This window comes from Tilletiaria anomala, assembly GCF_000711695.1.
Source record: "Tilletiaria anomala UBC 951 chromosome Unknown K437scaffold_18, whole genome shotgun sequence".
Classification (NCBI taxonomy): domain Eukaryota; kingdom Fungi; phylum Basidiomycota; class Exobasidiomycetes; order Georgefischeriales; family Tilletiariaceae; genus Tilletiaria; species Tilletiaria anomala.
The window spans coordinates 156996-179927 of record NW_013547004.1 but is presented as its reverse complement, the minus strand read 5'-3'; the positions used below and the strand labels follow the sequence as shown (position 1 = coordinate 179927).

General features: G+C 55.3%; 10 protein-coding genes across 10 annotated transcripts; 4 read left to right on the top strand and 6 right to left on the bottom strand.

Annotated features, from left to right (window-relative positions):
* Window positions 1-51: 51 nt before the first annotated feature.
* On the top strand, window positions 52-2418 carry K437DRAFT_261901 (HCP-like protein; the record flags this gene model as incomplete). The annotated part of the gene is made up of 4 exons (XM_013389163.1): window positions 52-567; window positions 646-906; window positions 980-1543; window positions 1615-2418. 4 exons carry the CDS (start codon window positions 52-54, stop codon window positions 2416-2418), a joined length of 2145 nt encoding a protein of 714 aa, XP_013244617.1.
* A 970-nt stretch (window positions 2419-3388) lies between these two features.
* Window positions 3389-5166, top strand: K437DRAFT_255037 (uncharacterized protein). The gene is made up of 4 exons (XM_013389162.1): window positions 3389-3922; window positions 4052-4265; window positions 4353-4542; window positions 4625-5166. Exons 1-4 carry the CDS (start codon window positions 3690-3692, stop codon window positions 5035-5037), a joined length of 1050 nt encoding a protein of 349 aa, XP_013244616.1. The 5' UTR covers window positions 3389-3689; the 3' UTR covers window positions 5038-5166.
* Window positions 5167-5546: 380 nt separating this feature from the next.
* Window positions 5547-6001, bottom strand: K437DRAFT_221834 (uncharacterized protein; the record flags this gene model as incomplete). Its single annotated transcript, XM_013389161.1, has 3 exons — window positions 5547-5634; window positions 5706-5772; window positions 5863-6001. Coding segments are annotated over 3 exons (294 nt in total), but the record flags the coding sequence as incomplete, so codon positions are not given.
* Window positions 6002-8988: 2987 nt separating this feature from the next.
* On the top strand, window positions 8989-9539 carry K437DRAFT_244842 (putative 40s ribosomal protein s20; the record flags this gene model as incomplete). The annotated part of the gene is made up of 3 exons (XM_013389160.1): window positions 8989-9097; window positions 9201-9400; window positions 9483-9539. The coding sequence occupies 3 exons, from the start codon at window positions 8989-8991 to the stop codon at window positions 9537-9539; spliced, it is 366 nt and encodes a 121-aa protein (XP_013244614.1).
* A 137-nt stretch (window positions 9540-9676) lies between these two features.
* K437DRAFT_255034 (DnaJ-domain-containing protein) lies at window positions 9677-12272 on the bottom strand. Its single transcript, XM_013389159.1, has 4 exons — window positions 11914-12272; window positions 11398-11827; window positions 10956-11329; window positions 9677-10878 (listed from the first exon to the last, which is right to left on the bottom strand). Exons 1-4 carry the CDS (start codon window positions 11942-11944, stop codon window positions 9902-9904), a joined length of 1812 nt encoding a protein of 603 aa, XP_013244613.1. The 5' UTR covers window positions 11945-12272; the 3' UTR covers window positions 9677-9901.
* Window positions 12273-12765: 493 nt separating this feature from the next.
* K437DRAFT_244836 (putative delta(24)-sterol c-methyltransferase) lies at window positions 12766-14652 on the top strand. Its single transcript, XM_013389158.1, has 3 exons — window positions 12766-13353; window positions 13443-13891; window positions 13980-14652. The coding sequence occupies exons 1-3, from the start codon at window positions 13191-13193 to the stop codon at window positions 14436-14438; spliced, it is 1071 nt and encodes a 356-aa protein (XP_013244612.1). The 5' UTR covers window positions 12766-13190; the 3' UTR covers window positions 14439-14652.
* Window positions 14653-14792: 140 nt separating this feature from the next.
* Window positions 14793-16175, bottom strand: K437DRAFT_255032 (PMSR-domain-containing protein). The gene is made up of 4 exons (XM_013389157.1): window positions 15556-16175; window positions 15045-15464; window positions 14950-14975; window positions 14793-14882 (listed from the first exon to the last, which is right to left on the bottom strand). Exons 1-4 carry the CDS (start codon window positions 15724-15726, stop codon window positions 14849-14851), a joined length of 651 nt encoding a protein of 216 aa, XP_013244611.1. The 5' UTR covers window positions 15727-16175; the 3' UTR covers window positions 14793-14848.
* A 307-nt stretch (window positions 16176-16482) lies between these two features.
* On the bottom strand, window positions 16483-18240 carry K437DRAFT_267237 (GATA_USTMA 4-AMINOBUTYRATE aminotransferase (GABA-AT); the record flags this gene model as incomplete). The annotated part of the gene is made up of 5 exons (XM_013389156.1): window positions 16483-16855; window positions 16918-17408; window positions 17473-17769; window positions 17842-17894; window positions 17958-18240. 5 exons carry the CDS (start codon window positions 18238-18240, stop codon window positions 16483-16485), a joined length of 1497 nt encoding a protein of 498 aa, XP_013244610.1.
* Window positions 18241-18723: 483 nt separating this feature from the next.
* On the bottom strand, window positions 18724-20178 carry K437DRAFT_221912 (DUF887-domain-containing protein; the record flags this gene model as incomplete). Its single annotated transcript, XM_013389155.1, has 7 exons — window positions 18724-18876; window positions 18972-19103; window positions 19192-19316; window positions 19406-19460; window positions 19543-19605; window positions 19681-19714; window positions 19796-20178. The coding sequence occupies 7 exons, from the start codon at window positions 20176-20178 to the stop codon at window positions 18724-18726; spliced, it is 945 nt and encodes a 314-aa protein (XP_013244609.1).
* Window positions 20179-20976: 798 nt separating this feature from the next.
* K437DRAFT_61222 (uncharacterized protein) lies at window positions 20977-22289 on the bottom strand. Its single transcript, XM_013389154.1, has 3 exons — window positions 22203-22289; window positions 22106-22140; window positions 20977-21920 (listed from the first exon to the last, which is right to left on the bottom strand). Exon 3 carries the CDS (start codon window positions 21908-21910, stop codon window positions 21026-21028), a length of 885 nt encoding a protein of 294 aa, XP_013244608.1. The 5' UTR covers window positions 21911-21920; window positions 22106-22140; window positions 22203-22289; the 3' UTR covers window positions 20977-21025.
* Window positions 22290-22932: the final 643 nt, after the last annotated feature.

Here is a 22932-nt window from a genome sequence, read left to right as displayed (position 1 = left end):
GCACCGCCCGTCCCTACGCATATACCCACCTCACAAAGTCAACCAGCTGACATGCCCGGCTTAATCTACGGGGGCAGGCAGTCGCTGCAGCCAGGCCAGTTTGTCGGGGCGCCGCGCGTGGCGTCCGGCTCTCACGGCCATGGCAAGTACCTCTCGACGTCAGCATCAGAGCTAGGGCACGGCGTCCCGCCGCCGAATTCCGCTGGCGGCCCCTCGTCCTTCAGCCACGACAGGCGAAGTAGCGAGCAGGTCAGGCCCACGCGGCCCAGCTGGGACCACAGTGCCGAGGAGCACATGTCAGGTCCAAGCGCTAGCTTACAGTCTCACGCGACCTCCCATTCTAATGGCTCTAGTTCAGCTGCAGGAGCAGCACTGCCCCAGCTAACGATGTCATTGCCTGACTTGAAGACGCTCGAGATGGATAGAGAAAAGGCATTGGCCAGCTCTGATCCCCGAAGACAGCTTCGATGGGCTGCCAACGTGCTCAAGTATGTGGATCGCAAAGGTGACTCGTCCAAAATTACAGAGACTCGTCTTGTTCAATGGGTCGATCAGGCGATTGGCTTCGTGAGTAGCCTGAGATCACAGTATGCGCATGTCGGGGGTGCGCATTGACAGTGCATACACACTTACCCTTCGTCGCAGATCAACAAACAAGCAGGCGGCTCAGACCCCATAGCCGAGGCACTGTACCTGCGCGGCGATCTGCAAGCCTCTGGGGCGTTTCCGACATACCTGCGCAAGGACTTGCGCTCCGCTTTCAACGACTTTGAGCTTTCGGCACGCATGGGGCATGCACAGGCTTGGTTTAGGATCGGGAGGGACTACGAGGTGCTTGGTGATGTGGCGAGGGCAAAAGTTGCGTATGAGCATGGCTCGAATTCCGGGGACGTTGGCTCGGTCTATGTCAGTAGGATTAGTACATTGCTATGCACGTTTGGACGACTCATGCTGATCTAGTGCTTATTTGGCTTTGCAGCGGTTGGGAATGGCGCATCTGCTTGGCCAGCTGGATATCACTGTCAACTACCCGCGTGCCATCGCTCTGCTCAAAAGCGCGGCTGACAAAGCCGATATTGACACTCCGCAACCCGCCTACATCTTTGGCATGCTCCTCGCCGGCGAGTTTAGTCACGTTCCTGTGCCTGCGCATCTTCTGCAGCCGGAGCGAGGATCGACGGAGAGCGAAGCTCGGCGACGGATCGAGCGCGCAGCGTATTTCCACTTCGTACCTGCGCAGTACAAGTGCGGGTGGTGCTACGAGCACGCGCGCCTTGATTGCCCGTACGATCCACTCATGAGCGTGCAGTGGTATTCGCTGGCCAGTCAGGGCGGAGAGGTCGAGGCAGATATGGCTTTGTCCAAGTGGTTTCTCTGCGGCGCAGAAGGGTGCTTTGATGTGGACGAGAGCCTCGCATTCACGTTTGCGGACAAGGCTGCCAGAAAGGGTCTGGGCAGTGCAGAATTCGCGCTGGGATACTACTATGAGGTCGGCGTCGGTGTCGAGCAGGATTTGACAGCGGCCAAGAAGTGGTACAAGAGGGTGAGAGCATATGGATTGGCCGGTAGTTGTTGCATTCATGTTGATGCACGTGCTCATGCTCGCTCTTCCAGGCTGCCGATCACGGCAACAACGATGCTACCGAACGCTTGGCTGCCATCGACAAGCCAGCTCCACAAACCATCTCTCGGCGCGATCACCTATCGCACGTCGACACGAAGCTGCATCACTCGCGCACGCTCGCCAAGAATCGCTCGACAAAAGCTGGCCGGCGCGCTGTCACGGAACAAGGCAATGCCAGCGCCGGCAATGGAGGTGCAGGTGTATCTCCCATGCCCTCTGCGTCCCACCTCGGTGCATTTAACGACATTTCTCGGAAGAAGACGATGCGCCTTGTGCAGGAGACTGCGGGGGTCAGAGGTGGAATCAAGCGCCTGGCTGGGAGGAGCAACAAGCTTGAAGGCAGCGAGGCAGGACCGCCGTTGACCTCGACACAGATTTCGCCTGCACCAATGGGCCTTCAGAATGGCGCTTCCAACGCCTATCCCCACCGTCCTCCGAGTTCCAGTGGCCGTGTCCCATCCCAAGCTTTCAATGTAGGTGGACCTGTGCCAGGTCCGACAGGCTATGGCATGCCCCCAAGCACACCTCAACGGCAGCGATTAAGCTCGACTCCAGATGCCGGCATAGGCCCTGGAGCCGGGATGCTTCAATCTCCTCCCTATCACCAGCAGACGTCGCCACCTCCTTCGAGCACGGCACATTCGCACCCGTCGCAAGTCTCGCTGCAAAGCGGCAGCTCCTTTTCCAGCGGTACCCCTAGTAAGAGGCCGGATCCTGTCGTCTATCAGACTTTTGCGGAAATGGGCTTTGCCTCTAGCAAGACAAAGAACGACAAGGACTGTGTAGTCATGTGACCGCTCCGCCTTTGCCGTGGCAGGTAAGCTGTGCGCAGCATCGCCCCAAGCGCCTGTCCGTACTGTAGGCTTAATCCCTTTGCAACGGATCCACAGCATATACATTTTCTTTGTACGCATCAGCAGCATTCGCGTGTGACAGGAGGACACAGGGAAGCATTTCGAGCGAGATGAATGGACCGCTGCATACGGCCTCGTTAGCAAGCCGCAAGGTCTGGAAAGCGGCGGAACGTCTAGGACAGAGGCTTTTGATCGAACATTCACGCCCTGCTGGACTTGCATAATAGTGCCACCGGACAATGCATCAACCCGATTATGTCGGTAGAGACACTGCCTTGTCACGCGCGTTGGGCCCGTGCCGCGCGTCCAGGACGGGTTCACATTACTGCTGGCAAGCCGACGTGTGTAGCGAAGCAAAGTGCAAGTATAGCAAAGCGGTCAGCTCAAGGGTTTGACCTTCGGTAGATTTGTGAGATCAGTAAAGCCCATGAGAGTGTCAATGTAGGGACGAGGTGGCATTTGGACCGAGTATAGCGCTGATTGCCGTTTTGGTCCACATCTGGGGTGGTCTGTTCGTGGTCGAGACTGGAGTTCCACTTTTGAGTGAACCTCTCTCGGTAACATCCGCCGTGGGTGTAACAGCGACTCGAGACCTTTCCCTAGCTTTTTGTAACCCATCTATCTTACATTACACCATTCAAGTGTGCCTTGCAATGACACGTGCCCTTCGAATCTGCATGAACTGTTGCGCTGCCATCAGGGTTCAAGGTGTCTTCGTGTGTAGGTCTGGTGGAGGCGAGCGACGAGTGTCACACGACTTGAGGCGTGCGTCTGCGGTGGACCGCGCAGGGGCGTATTCTTTCTTTTTGGGGGTTCGTAGTCAAACCCAGCGGCTGGAATCACGGTGCACAGCAAAAAAAAAGCTCGAACCAACAACATCTTTGCAGGTCCCCCAACAACACCAAACAAAGTAAAGCATGCTTTCGCCTCCTCAGCCGCCAGGCTGCAAAGTATAAGCCTCGCAAACCTAAGCACACCCTGGTGTCTTTACGTCTTCACGATCTACTGTCCGTCAAGCTCGTGTCATTCTGCGAGCAAACCTGCATCTGGTTCACTTTTTCTACAGACCCCGTTGTGCCCCCTCTTCTCATCCCATTCAATTTGGAGCGCACGTCGATCCATTGGCGTCACAGGATCGCTGTTTGCGACTGAAGCACTGAATCTCTCAAGTCAAACGTGTTTCCAACCCCACCTTGACGAGACAAACAAGCATGACCTTCCTTCAAGCAGCCGTGGTAGCGCTCGTAATTTCAGCAGCTTCGGCGCCTGTGCTGGCCCAAGGAGTCGGCGGCGCCGGTCCCCCTGCTCCCAGCTTGACCGTCACCGCCGCCACTGGCACCTGGAAGCCGGTTGCGCCCACCAGCGGGGCTGGCGCTGGTCTTGGCACCGGCTCGCTCTCTGGTATGGGCAGGCAGGCTTACATCAACTCAGCCACTGACTTTTGGTGAGAGTGACGAAGCAAGGGCGAAGCGCCTCAACCATGCGAAGAAGAGTGCATGCCTAATACATCCCCTTCTCACGAACCACTACTACGTGATCGGTGTCTTTGCCTCATCTGTGTGCCGACTGGAAGCCTCTTCTTGCCCCCTAACCCGGTGCAGGATGACTTGGTGCAAGCGGAGGCGGATGCTGTAGCATATTGCATTAACGCTTTCAACGGCACGCGCCCCATGCCGGACGGCTTCATCACGAGCGCTCACTTCCGGAAAACGGATCACTACGTTCAAGTCGTTGGCACATTTAACCCGGCAGTCATGAATCTGGACGTGCAAGACTGTGGCGGCGAGGTGATTCCCAATTGCTGCTTTTCTCGGCATCTCGCCGTGTTTAGAGCACGTGACTGATGTCTCTGCTCACCCTGTGCGCACGCGAAGTACGACAACCACGGTGCACAAGGTGTTGGCAACCCAGTGGGCGCGGCCATCAGTGGTGCCAACAACTTTTTCCAGTTCATTGGCTCTTGCGATATCCCTGGTCAGAGCACCTTCGGTATTCGAGCCTGCAGCGGTGATGCAGGGACCTCTTACTCCTACTGCAACAACCGGTACGACCTGATGGGGTTGCGTGCGTACTTCTCAATCTTGGCCCTTTCCTTTTGTCGATTCTGAGGTTTGTGCAAAGCTGACCCCCCCAAAATGATACACAGTCTTTGTGATGCCGGACAACGACATCGCCAACGCAGGCTTTACGAACTGCGACGCCACGGACCCGTTGCCGGTGGGCCACTACCCGGGCGGCTCGACCTTCCAGCAAGGCGACAGCTCGACACCCGATGCGTCCCATTACCCGCCGGCGCCCTCGTCGTCCAACTGCCAGACCGTATCGCCTCCCACCTCAAGCGGTGTGACGTACACATGGAATCAGGCTGCAGGCGCAGTGGCGGTCGCTACTGGTGGCAGCAGCGGCAGCGCGAGTGCTGCTGCTCACACCAGTAGCCCCGGATCGGGCAAGGACAGCGGTGCTGCTCACACGCACACGTCTGGATTCGTCACTGCTCCAGCGCAGGCCGTCATCGCGCTGAGCGCCGCTGGCCTCGCATTCGCGGCTTTCCTCCTGTGAGGAAGGGACGCAAGCGCAGCTTGTCATCATCGAACATCTGGGCGGATTGCACAATACGTCCTCTCATGACACGGACTGGGTAATATTCTTGTATGCAGGACACTTCATTCGGATTTTAGTTGAACATTCCCGAATCCCGTTCTGGACACGCGACTGCATGCAATCGATACTCCACGTTCCCGCCTGCCCAGCGGCTGTAACATGATCGGAAGCGATCGCACATCTCTGCATATCTTTGTTTCCTACCCTTCAACTTGACCTAGTTTGTACTGGTAGCAGCTCCGCATACACGGTATTTGTACATATAGCTTGCCTGCGGCCATGCACCCTATATCATCCACTATCTTAGCGTGGCAAACCATGCTCACAAAGTCACGCCGGAACAGGTTGCAGAGGAAAATGAGAGTATCGCTTGTGCATGTACAGCCAGCCATCGAACATGTACTAAAAAAAGTCCAGTAGTTGTGGTATTACTTGACATACATTATTGATGAGGTACTGTATAGCCCTCAGTTACCGTACTGCTGGTCGTAAGCCTGCTCAGCTTCCTGGCGAGCGTGGTACTTTGCTTTCTCGCGGTCAAGGAAGTCGAGTCCCCTGTGAAGCAAGCAAGAGGACGATGACGTCAGAATATATAATCTGTGCGAGAACGACGTATTTGCACGTACTTTGTCTCGAACAGCTTGTCGACTTCGGCTGCTGCAAAGCCAGCCAGAAGTTCCTTGGCCAGAGCATCTGATGAGTAGGAACGAAGACAGGAGGCCGAAGAAATCAGAGGATGGCCCCTTACAGACAAGCAACGAGACCGTCTGTGTCTAGACTTACGGTTGACAGGCTTGCCCTCACGACGTTCGTGGTCCTCGTAAGCCTTCATAGCCTCGAAGCCAGCGGCGCCGCCGATGAGTTCGTGGGAGAACTTCGACTCGTGCGTCTCGCCGCCGTAGACCTGGTTGTGAGAGGACTCTCCGAAGAAACCCACTGTTTTGTGACGGCGGAGAGGGCAGGGTCAGTCAAATGCTCAGTGGCAAGTGTTGATAAGGAAATGAGGTTCCCCAGAAGTCGCCAAGGGGCACAGGTCGGTGGGGACTCACTTGCGAAAGTTTATGTGGAAAGCTTGTTTGCACGTGAGGTGGGTGAATGATGTGAGGAGGAGCAAGGAATAGCGAGTGAAGTGGTTGCAATGCACAAGGTGCTCCGTATATATATACGACTCGGAACCATCGGTTGCGTTACACCAAGAGGTGCGTGCGCATCAGTCAGGCGAACCCCCCAACCATTCCCAAGGGGACGCGTGGCCTGCTTAGTGGAGTTCGGCTGGGCGCCGACAGCACAAAGCCAGGTCGAGCAAAGGTCGAGGCTCTCTCTGTAGCTGCATCCTTCACTCTGAAATAATACCCAGCAGTCCGCCGCTGGGTCACAAATAGAGCGCACCACTTCCTTTAACTCACAGGCGTGCTGGCTAGTTCTCATGGCTAGGTGGCCTGTGCGAGCTGCTGCGTGTTGCCTGTAGCGTTCGAGAAGGTATATCAAACAAGCGGCGCAGTGGCATGGAGGTGGGGCAGTGTGGCTGGTGCCAGCGGCCCATGCTGACACAGCCCATTCAAGCCAGCGCCGCATCGACATGCCTGCCGGCGGCGCTTCTGCATCTTTGGCACTTTGCAGCTGCGGCAGTGCTGCAGCGCTCTCTTCCCCCCCCCCACCCCCGTGCTGCCTTTCGGTCCCTGGAACTCCAGAAACAACCGGCACTTAGAGGCACTCGACAGCATAACGTGCTCAGCAGCGCACAGCCCACGGTTCCACAACTAACAACTGCGAATGCCCCTTTGCCTTCCGTTAGCTCCCGCTAGGATCACCACAAGCATGGGTCTGCACGACTCGAGTGTTCGCGTACTCTTTCACACCCACTTGAGTTTCGGTTCCAGTCGAAATTGCGAACGAGGACTGAAGAACTGACTTACTGGGTACTCAATGTCATCAGAGCACATATTGATGCCTTAAAGCCTGAAGAGTGTGAAAGAGGAATAGAGAGCAGAGCTCTCTTTGAGTCTGGACGACGAGTGGATCAAGGTCAGCAGAAAAGCACCTGTCTCGCACGGACCAGCTGTCGCCGTCAGGAATGTGATCCACGTGTGCTGCGTGCGCGCATGGCCCAACCACAGTTGCGCTAATGTATACTCCGTATGATGTCGGTTCTTTGATCTTTGGTAGCAAAGGAAAAGGTGCAATCAAGATGGTAAAGTACTTCGGAATGAAACGCGGCGACGGGGATCAGCTCCCTTGCCTCTAACTTTGCGCTCCTTGCATCGTTAATGCGTCATGATCCCGAGAAGGAGCGCCAGTAGAGACTGCGAGCGCATATGTTGCATAAAAGTATTAAACCACTTCATGTGAGTTGTGCTACACGTCATGATTCGCGGGGCAGACCCCAAACAATCAGCCGACCAACTGTGCTTTGTGTTGCGACGGTCGGGTTACAACGCCCAACGCATACAAGTGCTTGATCAGTGCGGGCTAGTTCTTGGATTTCAAGCGATATTAGCTGGTGCAATGCAATAAATACTGTAGATTCCTTGTGTCAACGAGGGAGGGATGCTACAGTTCGCGCAGCTGCGCTGGTAGATGTTCGCAAAGAAGAGTGTGATTACCACGTCGTCCCGTTTACTTGCTCGACTGGATGTCCTTGACGGTCTTCTGGACAAGCTTCTTCTGCGACTTGACATCCTGGTCGTACGCCTTGCTGACGACATCCAAGAAGTTCTCGAGCCTCTTGCCGACATCAGAGAGCTGCATGACGAACGCGCTCTTCCGGTCCGGGTAACGGTCCAGCACCTCCTTCTTCAGCGCCCCGAGACCGTCTTGGAATGTACGCACAATCTGCTTGACGCGAGCGCTGACAGAGCCTTCGGAAGAAGGGTCCTTCATCAGCTTCTCCTCCGACGCCTTGAGCTGCTGGTGGAAGGCGTCGATGGCTTGTTGTGCGCCGTTTTCGGCCTGGAAGTGTCCAGCATAGCAGTGGACAGAAAGATTGACGGCCGGTCAGTACGTCTATATAACACGCGCACTATTCTAGAAATTCAAGCGCGACATGGTCCAAGTGAACGCACATTAGCAAATTGAGCTTTAACCTTCTCTTCGTCGCCAATGCGCTGCGCCTCGTCGATAATAGCGCTAGCAGCCGTGACAATGTTTTGCAGCTGTAATAAGATGTCCACCATATATATTCGTCGCATCAGGGTATCATCATCTGTCGTCGCACGTCATGCACTCGTCGGCGAGTCCACGGGTACGAACCTCCTGCAGCGTTTGCTGGAGCGAGTGATTGAAGTCGGACAGAACGGTGGACATGGTTGCTTAAATGCTTGCTCGCAGGGGTTTATGTGCAGGTACTTGCGATCGAGGGTGTGTGAAACGAAGAGGCAAAGGACTATACTTGTCCCAAAGAGCACCCTAATAGGAGAAGGTATGGTGGAGATTGAACAGATAGTTGTATCATCGGTTGGGCAGGTTCGAAGCTTGACTTTGACAGCCCAAAGTCAAGATGCACCTAGACGTCAGGCGAACAGAAAGCTCTGGAAGAAGCACCGCCTTAGACACAGACGAGCTGCCTGCACGTGCCACTCTGCAAGTCGCACAGGCGAGGGGGAAGGCCGGAGAAGGCTTGTGCAAATGCCGTCGCTGTTCCGAGTTCCGTTGTGCGAATCGGTCCAAGCCGTTGGTTAGGCAATTTGCCTGCTGCGGCGGAAAAGCTCGCTGGCTTGATTCCGCCCAAGCGCACACGTGACCGACGCACTGGTTGCTCCTTCGTGGGTCCATGGAACCTCGACTTTTTTCACCTCATTCCTCTTTCACTCCACCATCTGTGCCCCTTAACCAGTCAGCAAGCAGCAAAGGCTACAGCTCGTACAGGTTACCTTGGTCACCGCTGTCTCTTTTTTCTTTACCGCCAACAAAATGAGTTACGTCGCCAAGGACAAGGACGTCGATGCCGGCGCTCCTTCCCAGAAGATCCACAAGATCAGGATCACCCTGACCAGCCGCAATGTCAAGAACCTCGAGAAGGGTACGTTTCCTCTCAGATCATGGCCTCACGTGGAGGAGCTGCACATATGACGTCTGCCTTGAGCGCGGATGCTGAATCTCTGGCAATATCTTCTGTCACACAGTCTGCGCCGACCTCATCTCGCGTTCCAAGGACAAGCAGCTGAACGTCAAGGGCCCTGTCCGCCTTCCCACAAAGGTCCTCAGCCACACGGTGCGCAAGTCGCCCTGTGGTGAAGGCTCCAAGACCTGGGACAGGTTTGAGCTCAGGATCCACAAGCGTCTCATCGACCTCCACAGCCCCTCGGAGATTGTCAAGCAGATCGTGAGTTGCTGGATATGCCAGGTTAAAGGTTTCCCTATGCAAATGAGAAGCTGAATCGACCCCTTCTTTTGCATCATTCTAGACTCGTATCTCCCTGGAGCCTGGTGTGGAGGTCGAGGTCACCATGATCGACGCTTGAGCGCCTCGCATCCAATGCAGGTCGCTGTAGCCCAATTTGAATCGCGTTCCACAGTACCGACCCTGTACTTTCACGTGTGAAGATATCATGTGGCTTGCGACTTCTTTTTCGCCGTGTTCGACTGCCATTCAAAGATTGTGATCTAGAATGCCCGGGTATCTAAAACAGGTGAACAAAGAGTACAAAGTGAATGCTGATGGATGTGTCGTGTCTTGCTATGCCCTTAAGTTGATGAAAAGAGTCCGCCGGTCCGCCCAACCTTGTTCTAGAAAAAGGATATGAAAGTGCTGTACTGCTCCGAATGAAAGTGACAAGGCTACTCCGAACCGCTGTGCCAAGGACTGAGTGACGTGAGCGAGCGCTCAACCCTGCTCAGCATTTTGCCTGCCACCTGGCACCCAACCCTCGGAAGTCTCAAGCAACGTGACGACGCCCTTAAGAAGTCCGCGGCCAGTAGACCCCAAGAGGCCTGTCCTGTTTCCCGCCGGATTGACTGCAGCACCTTTTGGATCCACGCTTGCTCTGGAACTGTGCGCCCCGCTCACATCAGCACTGCCATTCTCACTCGCCTCCAAGTGCCCGCGTCGCTGCCGCGCGCGGCGTTCGGCGCGGCGCATCGCTCTGCGTGCTCGCTGCGCTTCTTTTGCAGCCGCTCTCGCTTCACGCGCAGCCTGCGCGTCCCGAACGACAGCACCGCCATGCCCATCCTCGTCGCTGCTGCCGTTCGCGTCTTCGGGCGCCATGCCAAAGTCGGTCGGCTGATGCATTGCGTTGCAGCATGCACGTGAGCGGCGTCGGTGGGTACTGCGTGCGTGACGATGACCATGGCGGCGCCGGAGGCGGTCTGATTGCTGGACACGTTGAGCCTGGTGTCCGCTGCCGTTTGTGTAATCGGTCAAAGTCCTCTTGGAATGGCTCGACTTGTTACCTGTAGCCGCTGAGTCGTCGCTGGCGCTGACGTAGCTCGCCTCATCGTGCGACATGTCCCCCGATTCGCTCTCGCTCTCACTCTCACTCTCACTCTCGCTGTACGTTTCGCTCTCGCTCGACTGCACGGCACTTGTATTTGCACAATCAGCTTGCATCTCTGGTCCTGCTGCTGACATTGGAGCACCAGCTGCGGAGTCCGCAGTAGCTGCACCTGCCTGCTGCGTACTCTCGCCGGGTGCGAGCATCGCCTGGTCAATGGCCATGGGAATGCTGAGTGTGACACGTGCAAGCTGGAGCGTGAGGCGCAGACGACCGAATATGTCAAAATAGGAGAGCTGTCGAAGGGAGTGCTGGATCTCGTAAAGCCTGATCAACTCGAAACGAATGATGGACAAATACTTTCTCCCGGCTATGTATGAGAAGGGTCAGGTATCCTGAGGTGAGCAGAGTTGATGATTTGAAGAAGACACGCGAAAGCCTGCTCACTTAGGACAGCCGATTGCAACCGACGGAACGCGCCTTCCAAGTTCTCCACAGCATCGTCCCCGAGTTCCAATCCAGGATTCCCTTCATTGAGCGCGTTGACCAAGACGCGGACCATCTCAAAGTCTCCCTCCATGAACTCGCAAAAGACGCTGTACAGCACGCCGTTGAGTGCTTCGTCGTGAACGCCGACGCCTGTGGCAGCCGTGCCGCTGGTCCCAGCGCCATCGGCGGCAGCGGCGTGGTTCATCGATGCTGCAAAGTCGGTGCGACCAGACACATCGTAGATGCGCCGAGAGGAAGGCTTGGACAGGGTCTCGTAGGCAAAGCTGATTTTCTGAAAGGCCATGGTTGATGCAGGGTAGTCCGGAAATTTGCTGCGGGGTGTGGTTGAAGCGTCAGACCCAGTTGCGCCGTTCGTGCGCTTTACAAACAGGCTTCTCACTCTGGATGGCAAAGCCTGCTTCGGCGCAAAAACCCTCGGCGGATCTCATCCGTCTTGGCTTTCCGTGGTACATCGAGCAGTTTGTACAGATCATCCTGTCTGAGGATCTCGTCGATAACGGCGACCTTTACCTGCTTTGCTGCTTCTCTCTTGCGCCTGACCTCCGCTTCCGCCGACGTCTCGTTTGCTCCTCCGGCTGCGCAGCCATTCGCGGCGACGGAGGCGTATGAGGCCAACAGAGAGGACGGTTGCTCGGACTCCAGCATACCGGAGCCATATGTAGGCGAAGGCGATGCCGCGCCATTGGCGCTCGAGAGCCGCTTCTTGGGGTTGCGCTTGACGCGTGCGTGTTTGGGGTCCAGTGTGCCAGCCGAAGCCGAAAAGGTTGTGGTTGCTGCATCGCCACCGGGGGCAGTACCGGGCCTCGTCGCTGAAATCATGCATCATGAAATAGGAAATCATCAGGAACCATCGAGGAACAACAATATGTGGCAGGCACGTTGAGCCACAACATACCATAGTTGTACAAGGTCGAAGCGACGAACATCACGGCTAGGTGAGGTAGTGAGTACGTGTCGGCATATGCAACGCCACGCTAGGCAAGCGGGCGCCTGGTCGGATAAGGCAAGTGATGCAGGTCAACTCAACCCGCTCCACTTGGCCTTCTTTGTACCGCGAATGATTGTGATTGCCGCTCGACCTTGGGATGCGCCCGGGAACAGGTGCGGTTGCCCGCCTGGACAGGCAGAGGGTACGTTTTGTCAATCTATTCCGCCGCCCCTCGTCTTGTCATGCAGATTTGCGGTCAGAGGAGCGCACTCGGTCGTGATGTTGCAATTAAGCGTCCTGTAATCTAAACACGGCCGGCCTTCAAGATCCATCCCGGTTGTCTGAATAGGGACCTCCCATCAGGGATGACCTCAGTAGCTCGGCCGGCAGTATGGCTGAGCTCATCAGCGCTCGGTGGTTCCTTTTCCCCGCGATTTCACATCATTTCACACATGTGCGCAACGTGTGAATGGCAGCGCGACGCTCTTTCTGGCGGTTGGCGCGCCACTCTCGCCATGCGCGTGCCCGCGTGCAGTCAGACTAGAGTTCAGTCATGGGGGCAGGAATGTGCGCAAAGCTTGCCTCTCATCCCTGGAATACGTGTTTTACTCGGTGTGTCATATCTAACTCCCCAGAATCCCTCGTGCAGTTGGCAAGGGTTAGACCTTGAATTGACAGTATTTGCCAAATCAAGGGACCCAAACTGTGAGAATAATCCTCCGCCCCGGGCGCCCGCGGCGAAATCCCGCTGGAACCGAAGTTTCCGGGGGCAACCCCTGCTGCCTGCGAAGCTGTCATCCTCCTGCTCTCTCTATCGTTCCACTTTTGCCGGGCAGCACAGCACAGTTCTCGTCTGTTGTTGGCCCTGGGAGCGTGAAGGGTTGGTTGACTTTATTGGTGCCACCGCGTCGCTCAGCAGAACAGAGTGGCGCGGTTTCAGAAGATTTCCTCCTAGTAACTCAACTCTTTCGTCCAGTACCCCAGACAGATGCTGGGAGCTATCCATGCTGACGGGACCAGATATGCATTCGTGTCGTCCTTCATTGCATCCTTTTTTCTAAGCCACCACCACACCACAATCTCCACGACGTCAAACACGTGGTAGTATTTACTTCCCCCCAAAGGACATCGCACTGCAGTCATCTCCCCCTGCTAGCTCATCCTTCCCTCCTCACCGCTGGCCACCCGCCGTCTCTCCTTCTCCCTCTTCAACCCCAACATCCTTCCGAACTTTCTCATTCAACATGGCTCCAGTTGCAACAGACACGAACAAGCCCAATGGCAGCGGAGATGTCCGCAACAACGAAGGGATTGCCAACTACACCAAGTTCTGGCAGAAGGACAGCAAGAACGATAGCGAAGTTGACACTCAGAACAGGCTGACCGAGTACACGAGCGTGGTCAATGGTGAGCGCTCGGCTCTCTTCCTTCTTTCCTGCACAAGTGCATCTGTTGCTCACATATTACACCCTTCCGTATCCCCATGCCCCTGTCAGGCTACTACGATGGCGCCACCGACCTGTACGAGTACGGCTGGGGCCAGAACTTTCACTTTGCGCGCTACTACCCGGGCGAGGCCTTCTACCAGGCCATCGCACGCCACGAACACTACCTGGCGCACACCATGGGTCTTAAGCGTGGCATGCGCGTTCTCGATGTCGGATGCGGCGTCGGCGGGCCGGCGCGCGAGATCGCCCGTTTTGCAGGCGTCAACATTGTCGGCATCAACAACAACGAATACCAGGTCCTGCGTGCGCGCAAGTACACCAAGAAGGCTGGCCTCGAGGGGCAGTGCGAATTCGTCAAGGGCGACTTTATGAAGCTCGCAGAGCAGTTTGGCGAGAACAGCTTTGATGCAGTGTACGCGATCGAGGCGACGTGCCACGCGCCTACCTGGGAAGGTGTCTATGGTGAAATCCTGAAGGTGCTCAAGCCTGGTGGAAGAGTGAGTTCTGTTTGGCGCTTCGAGGCCGCTTTGACCAAAGATCAGAACTGATGATTTATTCGCGTTCTCGGCAAATGCACCTCTTCAGCTTGGCCTCTACGAATGGTGCATGACTGACAAGTGGGACGCCTCTGTGCCAGAACACAAGCGCATCGCGCATGGTATTGAGCTTGGCGATGGCATCGCAGAGATGCGCTCGATCAAGCAGGCGCGGTCCGCGCTTAACAGCGTTGGCTTCAAGATTGAAGAGGAGCAAGATCTCGCCGACATGGGCGATGCCATCGCATGGTACTACCCGCTTGAGGGCGACCTGCGCAAATGCCAGACCCTGTGGGACCTCTTCCAATGCTGGCGCATGACCAAACTTGGAACCTTCACCACGCAGACCGCCGTGCGCGTGCTTGAGCTCGCCCGCCTCGCACCCAAGGGCACGTACGATGTTGGAGAGAGCCTCAAGGTCGCCGCGGAGGCGCTTGTCGCTGGTGGCAGGGCTGGGCTCTTCACGCCAATGATGCACTTTGTTGCTCAGAAGCCAAGCCAGTCGTAAAAAAGCAGGTCTCTGATGGGGACAACTGGTGCAAGTTCTGAGCCCTCTGCCGACTCTTAAAGCTCTTGCAGCTGGGCCAGTGACGCTTCGAGCAGAATTATTTTTGCCTCCTGGTGCTTCTAGTCTTTCGTAGCGGCGGAGGCGCAATCAGATTGTTGGGATGTAATATGCATTTTTCCTCTTTTAATTTGGCGATCGCATTGCATTGCAACCTCACTCCATTGGAGCTCCATTTTTCGACGCTTCCAAAAGAAATCGGTATTCAGAGTCAGTCGGAGGCTCGGACTTCGTGTGTACTCCAGTCCAAGACATGCGCGCAGCAGGCATCACCAGGACGTGCGTCGCGTCTAGCACCACTAATCCAGAAAATCATGAAATGCGAGTGCCCCGTCTTACGATAACATCAAAGCCTACCACCACAGCCTATGGTTTGCGCATTGGTAGCTGGAGAAGTAAAACAAACCATGTCAGTCGCCAACACATTGGAAAGCTTACGAAGATGGAGTCTCACCCGTTAGGATGCTTGTATAGGTATTCCTACAGATTTCGCAAGGTGAGCAATCGGACTTGAGCAACCATGAATTGATTCGAGCTGAGCCTGCTCACCTGGTGATATTTATCCGCTTCGAAGAAATGATCTGCAGGCCGCTGGTCAATCTGAGTGACGATTTTCTGTCCTTTGGATGTAAAGTGCTTCTCTTGTACCTCCTGTGTGACCTTCTTGGCAATCTCGAGCTGTTCAACATCGTGCGGGAACAGCGCCGAGCGGTACTGCGTACCACGGTCATTCCCTTGTTGGTTCATCTGAGTCGGGTCGTGCGTGCGGTAGAAGAACTCGACGAGCTCTGCATAGCTGACTTTGCTCGGGTCGAACTTAACTTGGCACGCCTCGGCGTGCCCGGTACGCCCAGTGCAGACTTCCTCGTAGGACGGGTTCTTGCTGCTTTCCTTCCCGCCGATGAACCCGACCTTTGCGTCCACTAGCCCCTTACCCTTGTAGTGCTCTCTGAAGATATGCTCGGTACCCTGAGCGATCGGCAACAATGCATATCGTAACCGAAGGGGTCAGTTAAATCCAACGATCGAAGGTGCTGTAGCGGCCCGAATCCGCCCGTACCCAGTAGCAGCCATTAGCGAAGGTTCCCACCTGCGGCAATGTGGAAGACATTGTCGACAGCGATGCCTGGGCTTGTTGAGCGATGCTCGTTGTTGGTACGGTCGGCAGAGAGAGGATGTTCACAGGCGCTAGCGACGAGCCTTGGAGTGCCGCTGCGAGTCGGGAGAACATGTAAGAGTCGCGGCTGTCAGAGGTGTGGGCAGTGTGTAATAGCGCTGCGAAGAGAGGCAATGCAATCGATAGCAGCGAAATGCGAAATGCGAATTGTGCATTTGTTCTTCGTTTTGAAGCGCTTGTCAGATTATATCGCGTTAACAACTGAAGGCAGCAGTTGACGAACGGAGGTGATCGTGCTTGCAGCTTTGATGCGAGTGCCGACTGTGGTATCAAGACACGGCCTGCACTAATGGCGTCAGCGCTTACGTCCGCAGCCGAGGCACGTGATGTCTTTTATCTCCTTTGCAATGATAAAGGGATATCATCAGAATTAGTCAAGTCTCCTTGCTGATGTTCTGACACTGACAGTCCTCTTCGCTGCTACATAATCACCCGTCAAGTTATATAAAGGATGGGCCCGTCATTTTTCATGGCTCAGGCTCTCAGGTCAGTAAGGATAGAAATCGCTGCACTGGGGCGTGGTGGGCGCCGGCGCCTAGAAGATTCAAACTGCAGGCCTTCAATGATGGAGCTCCGTCACGGATTCTTCTCCTTGAACTCTCTACGCATTTTAAATTGCGACGAACGCCGTCAAATGGCCAGCAAGTGTGGTCAATATCTGTTGAAGGTGCAATGGAAACCGACCTTCGAGGGGATCCACAACGGGGCACTTGAGCTTATGCCCCCGCTGGCTACAATGAATCTACAACCAAATGCACCCGTTGCCTCCAACAGTACTATCGAGACACCCTTGAATCAATGATAAACAAGTTACATATCGTTCAGGACTTCCTCCAGCTTCCCCAAGAAGATATCCGCGTGATGCTGCTGAAACACGAGCATGGGCCTGAGCCTGATAGCTGCGGTGCCACATCCGCCAACATTTACGCCCTTTGCCCTCAATTTGCCGAGCAAGATGTCTCTGGTTGGGGCATCTTTCGCATCAAAGGCAATGAAGGTTCCTTTTCCTTCTCCCCTGAGGGACCGAATATGCGCCGGATACTTTGCCGACAGCGCCGAGAGGGAAGAGAAAATATGTGCACCTACAGACTGCACATTGGACAGCAGCGACTCGTCTCGGATGATATCGATGATCGCCCGTGCTTGCAGGATTGCAGTCGGCTGGCCGAGCCAGGTTCCGAAGCTGCAAACGGGACCATAATGTCAGCTTCCATGAAATGCTGCAGCTCAGCAGAGTGTACACACCTTCGGTATGGCAGGTTGGGTCGCGTCTCGAGCTTATGGTAAAATCCAGCTGCTTGCATCTTCTTGCTGAACGTCACAAAGTCGGGCGGGCTGTCGAGCCCCCAGTACTCATGTGCCCAGAATTTTCCTGTCGCAGCCACGCCGGTTTGGACCTCATCCACAATAAAGAAGACACCATGACGCGCAGTGATATCCCGCAGGCCCTTGAAGAACGTATTCGAAGCGTGCTGATCACCGCCCTCGCTCGCGATGGGCTCTACGATAACAGCGGCGATTTCTCCTCCGCCGTTTTTCTTGCGATCAACAATGACCGCTTCTACTTCCGCTAGCGTCTGCTGCTCAGCGGCATTGTTCTCACGTGAGTACTCGGACAAGGGATACTTGACAGCTGGCCACGGGACAGCTGGCCAGTTTTTGAAGGCTGGAATTCCAAGCTTGTGAATTTCTTTCGACCGTGTTGAGCTCAGACTGCCAAAGAGACGGCCATGGAACTGTTCAAGGCGATGCGTTTAACAAAAGCTGGGGCAATGAAGGAGCCTCGAGTGCGATACTTACCGCAGATGTAAAAGAAAGAATCGCTAGGTCAGGGCTGCCAGGCGCTTCGTTCTTCATACAGCTCTTGAGCTCCTCTGGCGTGAACTCCGCATCGGAGCCCCGTTGCCGGGCGGTATACGCCATGAAAGCAGCCTTGAATGCGTTCTCATTCGCACAGGAACCGCACATGGCAGTGAAAATGTTGTGCAAGCCTTGTGGACGAACGCTTCCGAGGCCAGATTCTACCCACGAGGTCCACTTTGCTGGCGGGAAATTGCCTAGTGCCGGTCGATTGATTGCTGCGGTGATGAATTCATCCTTTGGATCAAAGCGTCAGTAGGGAATACAATCAGGCTGCCTGCCTCCAGGAGGATTAGAACGGCAACTCACACTGCGGGCGAGCTTGAGAATCTCAGGGTGGTTGTACCCCACAGCAATAGAGGCTGTATGCAAGATCACAATTTAGCGTGCATACACATCCTCGCCGAGGCCATGGAGGAGCTCACCAATTTGAGCGAACACATCGAGGAGTACGTTGCCGTCGGCATCAGCGATCCAATTGCCAGCGCTTTTCTCGTAGTCGACGGCAAACCAATGAGCTCTGTCCTCCTGCCACTTTCCAATCTCAGCACTAAGCTGCTTGGAGATTGGACCTGGAACACTATCTGTAACGATGGACGGAGACGTCGGCTCGTTCGCAAAGCCGGCGGCGGTTGCGAGTGAACGACGCGCCCCGAAAGCGGATGCTCGCTTCGTCGCCGTCGCTGCTAGAAGAAGCCGTAGGTTCATTGTGACGATCTCTTGACTGTCCAAGCTAGACAGGTATGACCAGATAGGGACGAGATGTATTTATTCAAAGCTTCTTGAATACGCAGAGGGGATGTTGGGGGCTTCCAAGCTTTAGCCTCGAAATATGAGAGATAATGTGCCACGGCCGATAAGTGCAACTGAGAAGCGTGCACTCTCTCGCGCTATGACTCGGAGGACACCACAATTCGACCCTCTTATCGCAAGCGGGACGCGGTCGGCTCCCACCAGCAAAACTGTGATATCGGCTTCATGATGCAGGTAAAGCCGAGCACCATCAACACCTGCGTCAAGCAAGACTTTGAAGGCTGTACGCAGGCGCTATGGAGACGTCCGACAGTCCATTGTTTATGGGCATTGACCAAGGGACGAGCCGCATCAGGACAACATTGCGAGAAGCGGGTTCGATCCCTCGTGTGTGCCATTTCATTATTGCGCAAAGGTTGACGCAATCCTTTAATTACTCTATTTCTTTGTCGTTCGCCTGCGGATTCCCGCCTCCTCCTCGAACTCCTCGTCCCCATTCCCCTGCACAACAAATTTCTCAATCTTCTGCGCGTCGAGCTTCTCCTTCGCATGCGGCTTGGTTTGGAAGCGCTTCAACACGGCACGGATCATCTGGGATAGAGAGGCGTCCGACCATTGCAAAATCCACACGGACATCAGGAGGTGGTCCCTGTGAAATGCACTGTAAAAGCAGGCACGCTACTTACCGCTCGGAACCAGATAAAGTTGAGGGAGTTCAAGGTCAGATTTCCGACCGAATAGAAAGCGCGAATGTGCATCGGCAGTGGCGGATTTTGGGGGACATCGGGGAAGTTGGCCAGCTTGAACCAGGAAAAGGACTATACCAAAGACGATGCACAGTGTCAGCGTAGTCATATCTGGCGAATGGAAGAACAAAGGCAAGAATGCAAAAGGACGACCACCCACATTGTAAACTCCAAACACCAATCTCACGGAGACATACGCGCCAAGTAGGAAGACTGCATTGATCAGCTGCGCCAGCGATCCAGTCATGCTGAGTTTGTCCAAGAACCAATGGATGTTCAAGAACGCTGCAGGGAAGCACGAGCACACGCGGCATTCAGCTCCGGCTCAGTACACCGCCGATCACTTGGTGAACGGCTGGTACGAAAGCACGTACGGGTAGAAGCTTCCCACATCAGGAAACCAAGGCCATCGTACATGAAGACGGGCGACTGTGCGGGCGGGCGTATGTCAAGCAGGTTAGACGGAATGCCGCAACGCTACGCTGCACAGAACAGCATGGTCATGACTCACGTAAGCCAACGCGAAGGCGATAAAGCAAACGACGCCATGTGCGATGAATGCAGGGCCCTCGTACTGTCAGAGAGCAGCGGGGTAGTGAGTATGCTGGCCGCGCTTGGAGAGTAGCGCTTTGGCAAGAGGATAACGTACCAGAAGCGAAATGACAGTGTCCCAGATAAAGTAGCTGCGAAAGACGTGAGCACTTGACCATTTCTGTGTGTTCTGCATCTGCATCGCTACTGTCTGGCGATCGCGCACAACTCACCCCAAAGCAATGGCGTACACCTGGCCCGTCTCATAGTCGTACCCGTATGTCCTGTTCGCCGCGAGCGGGTGCACCTTGGCCTCCAAGCCGCCCTGCTGTCTGATCTTCCACCAGATCGCCGCCGCAGCGGGCGTGACGATGCTAGCATGCACGAACGAGACGACGTGGATGTCCCAGTTAATGCGTGTGCGCCTGTTCATCTTGGCGAAGCTCTGCTTGAAGATGAGAGGCGACAGAGCCGACGACGCCAACTGGATCGTCACCCACGCGGAAAGTGAGAGCAAGATCGTGGGCACGTGTGGCGCCATCGTTGGTACACCATATTTGATACAGTATGGCCGCGTCGCCTCAATCAGTTGCGGGAACAGGACTTCGCGCGCCATGACCGGCAAAGGTTACGCGAGGCAGCCAGGGGTAAGGGAAAGGCGCTGATGTCGGTGCTGCAACCGAGCACGGCTTCGGATGAAAGGATCTCTCTTGGTCGCAGGGGATTGGTGCGATGCCAGAGAAGTGATCTTAAGAAGACAACCCAAACAGGTGGGCGGGGGGTGAAGCTTGGATAGAAGAACGAAGCACTAAACGGATTGAAGACGCAGGAGTGATTGGCCGAAGTCAGGTTGGAAGCGGGACAGTGCGACATACTATTACACCCAAGCCTCCAAGTGCGGCAGGGCGCGGCCGTTGAAGACACCGGAGTATTCGCGCTGGCCTGTGCGCGCGTGTTACCGTGGCTCGCCTCTCTCTTTCTTCACCCCCCCCTTTCGATTGTTCCTTCCCAGTCTTATCCAGAGCACCAAGTGCCACATCTCGCTATACCTTATTCCCGGTCTCGAACACGGATCAAACGTGAATGAAGTGCGCGCGAATAACCAAAACCATAGCAATATGTTTTGATGCTGTTCATCATGCTACGTTGCATTCGTCACAAGGCCATGCAAGCACGGTGGAGAAACAGAAATGACAAACAAAAGAGTTGCGCGAAAAACGTCTGCGGCGACGATGTCGAAAATTCTAGTTACGAATGCAGCCGCAAGGGAAGGAAAGGAAACAGTTGCGTGCTGAGATGTTTGATTCTTGCACGTCTATGTAACGGTCGTTGGCCCCAGGGGGAAAGTTGTGACCGTCGGCTGTGAGAGAAGCAGGAGCGGGTGGAATGATAGGAGGACAGGTCGGTGGTATCGATGCAATGCGAGGTTGTGAAGTGGAGTGAAGAGTTGAGCAGAAAGCCGCTTACTTGGAGCCGTTGATCGTGGCCGTGGCGGCCTTTACTGGCTGCTGCTCGTCAGGGTGGACGATGGCCTTCTGCAAGGCAGGCAGACTCTGCTCGCGGACGTACTTGAGCACGTTCTGGAAGCGCTGGGCGGGCGGCAGCTCAGAGTTCTTGGCTTCCTTGCTCAGTGTCTCGTACGCATCTGAGAATGTCTCGAGGACTGGGCTGAAGCGCTTTCGGCTCTCTGCGGGCAGGGCCAGTGCGAAGCCGCGTACGCGGTCGAGCTCGCCGAAGATAGCATTCGTGATGTTCTGCGCCTCCTTCTTGGCGTTCTCGCCATTCTCCTTGCCGCGGGCGCTCAGACCGTCGACCGTCTTTTGCAGGTTAGCCTGCAACGCAGAGATGCTATGGACCGCACGCTTGACATAGGCGTTGTGGCTCTTGAGCTCCTCGAACTGCTTCGACGCATTGTCGTACACTGGGCGGACATGGGACCCGTAAGCCTTCTCGAGAGCCTCAGTGTAGGGTTTGAGAATCGAGCGAGCCTGTTCGGCCGGCACCTTTGCTGCGTCGTAGAGCTCAGCAGAAGTGGCGTGGAAGGGGTACGCCCATTTGGACTCCGCGAACTGCAGGGTCTGGAGCGCGAGGTGGTCAACGTACGAGAGCTGGCCCTGGAAGCGAGTCGTAATCGGCGCAGCGGCCTTCAGCGATGAGTTGAGGATGTTCTCGCCAGCGTGGTAGGTTTGAGAGATGAGCGGGTGCGCCTCAATCGTGGAGTGTGCATACTTGAGAGAATCCGCAACCAGAGGGACGGAGAGGATCTTCTGGATTGCCTCGCTGTTGTCCTGGACGCTCTTGATGGGCGCGGTTTGAGCGGCAGGTGGTGCAGATGTTGCGGTTGCCATCGTGTGAATGCTGCTTCGAATCAATTGTGCGCGGCGGGGGTTGAAGATTTGTTGGTACAAGGGTGGGAGGGTAAGAACAAGAAGTCAAGTTAGTAAAGGCTTGATGGGAAGATGGTGACGATAGAGAGGAAAAGGGCAAGCGGGACGACCTGTGTTCTCGCAATGTCATCCGCAGCAGCCCAGGGTCAAGCATACTCATGGGAGGGACGGGGAGAGACAGAGGGTTGAGGCTGTATGCGCGCGCACAGTCAAGCAGGGAGATGATGCGGCCGCACAATGCTGCTCAACATACCAATGCCGAGTTCGTTGTGGCGAGCGCACACACACAAGACAATGGTTCTGGGCGGCACAACGCGGCCAAACTGACGCCACTGGAGCCTTGGAGTGCTGCGCTATGTATGAAAAGCACCCCTGAGCGTGAAGTAGACAATCGAACCTTTGTGCTCCAAGCGTGATTGACTGGACGGATTGCGCCACAGCCCCGATGTTCGCTTCCCCCATCCTAACTCTAGCCCCAATGCCAGCGAGGCCAACGATGGTCAAGTAGTGGGGGTGTTCGACTCACCTGCTTATCTGTCAAAGAGGATTCGTCCCGTACGGAAATCGTGCTTGGAGCAACTGTGGAAAACAACACGCTTGTTGGTGGGCAGGATACTGTGAGTGGCAATGAAATGTGTTTGGAACCCTTATCTCGCTTGCTATATATATACAGAATTGTCATGGGAGCGATGCGGCTGTGGTGTGAAACCTGCACATCCGTTGGCTGCTGCACTCATCAAGCTTTCAAAGTGCTGTGATGTGCCGATGATGGAAAACACTGTGGCCCGTTCGTCATCATCGCTTTGAAAAATCACAACCCTCTCTTGGTATTTCGCAATTTGCACGTGCGAGAGTCAGTCCATCCGCACCTTACATGTCCTTCCCATTTGATCTGTTGCTGCCAGCGTGGTTCGTGAATGCGTTCAGGCGCGAGTTCGCTTTCAGCGGGTAGCCAGCCAGCAGGATGTTGACGAAGTTAAAAT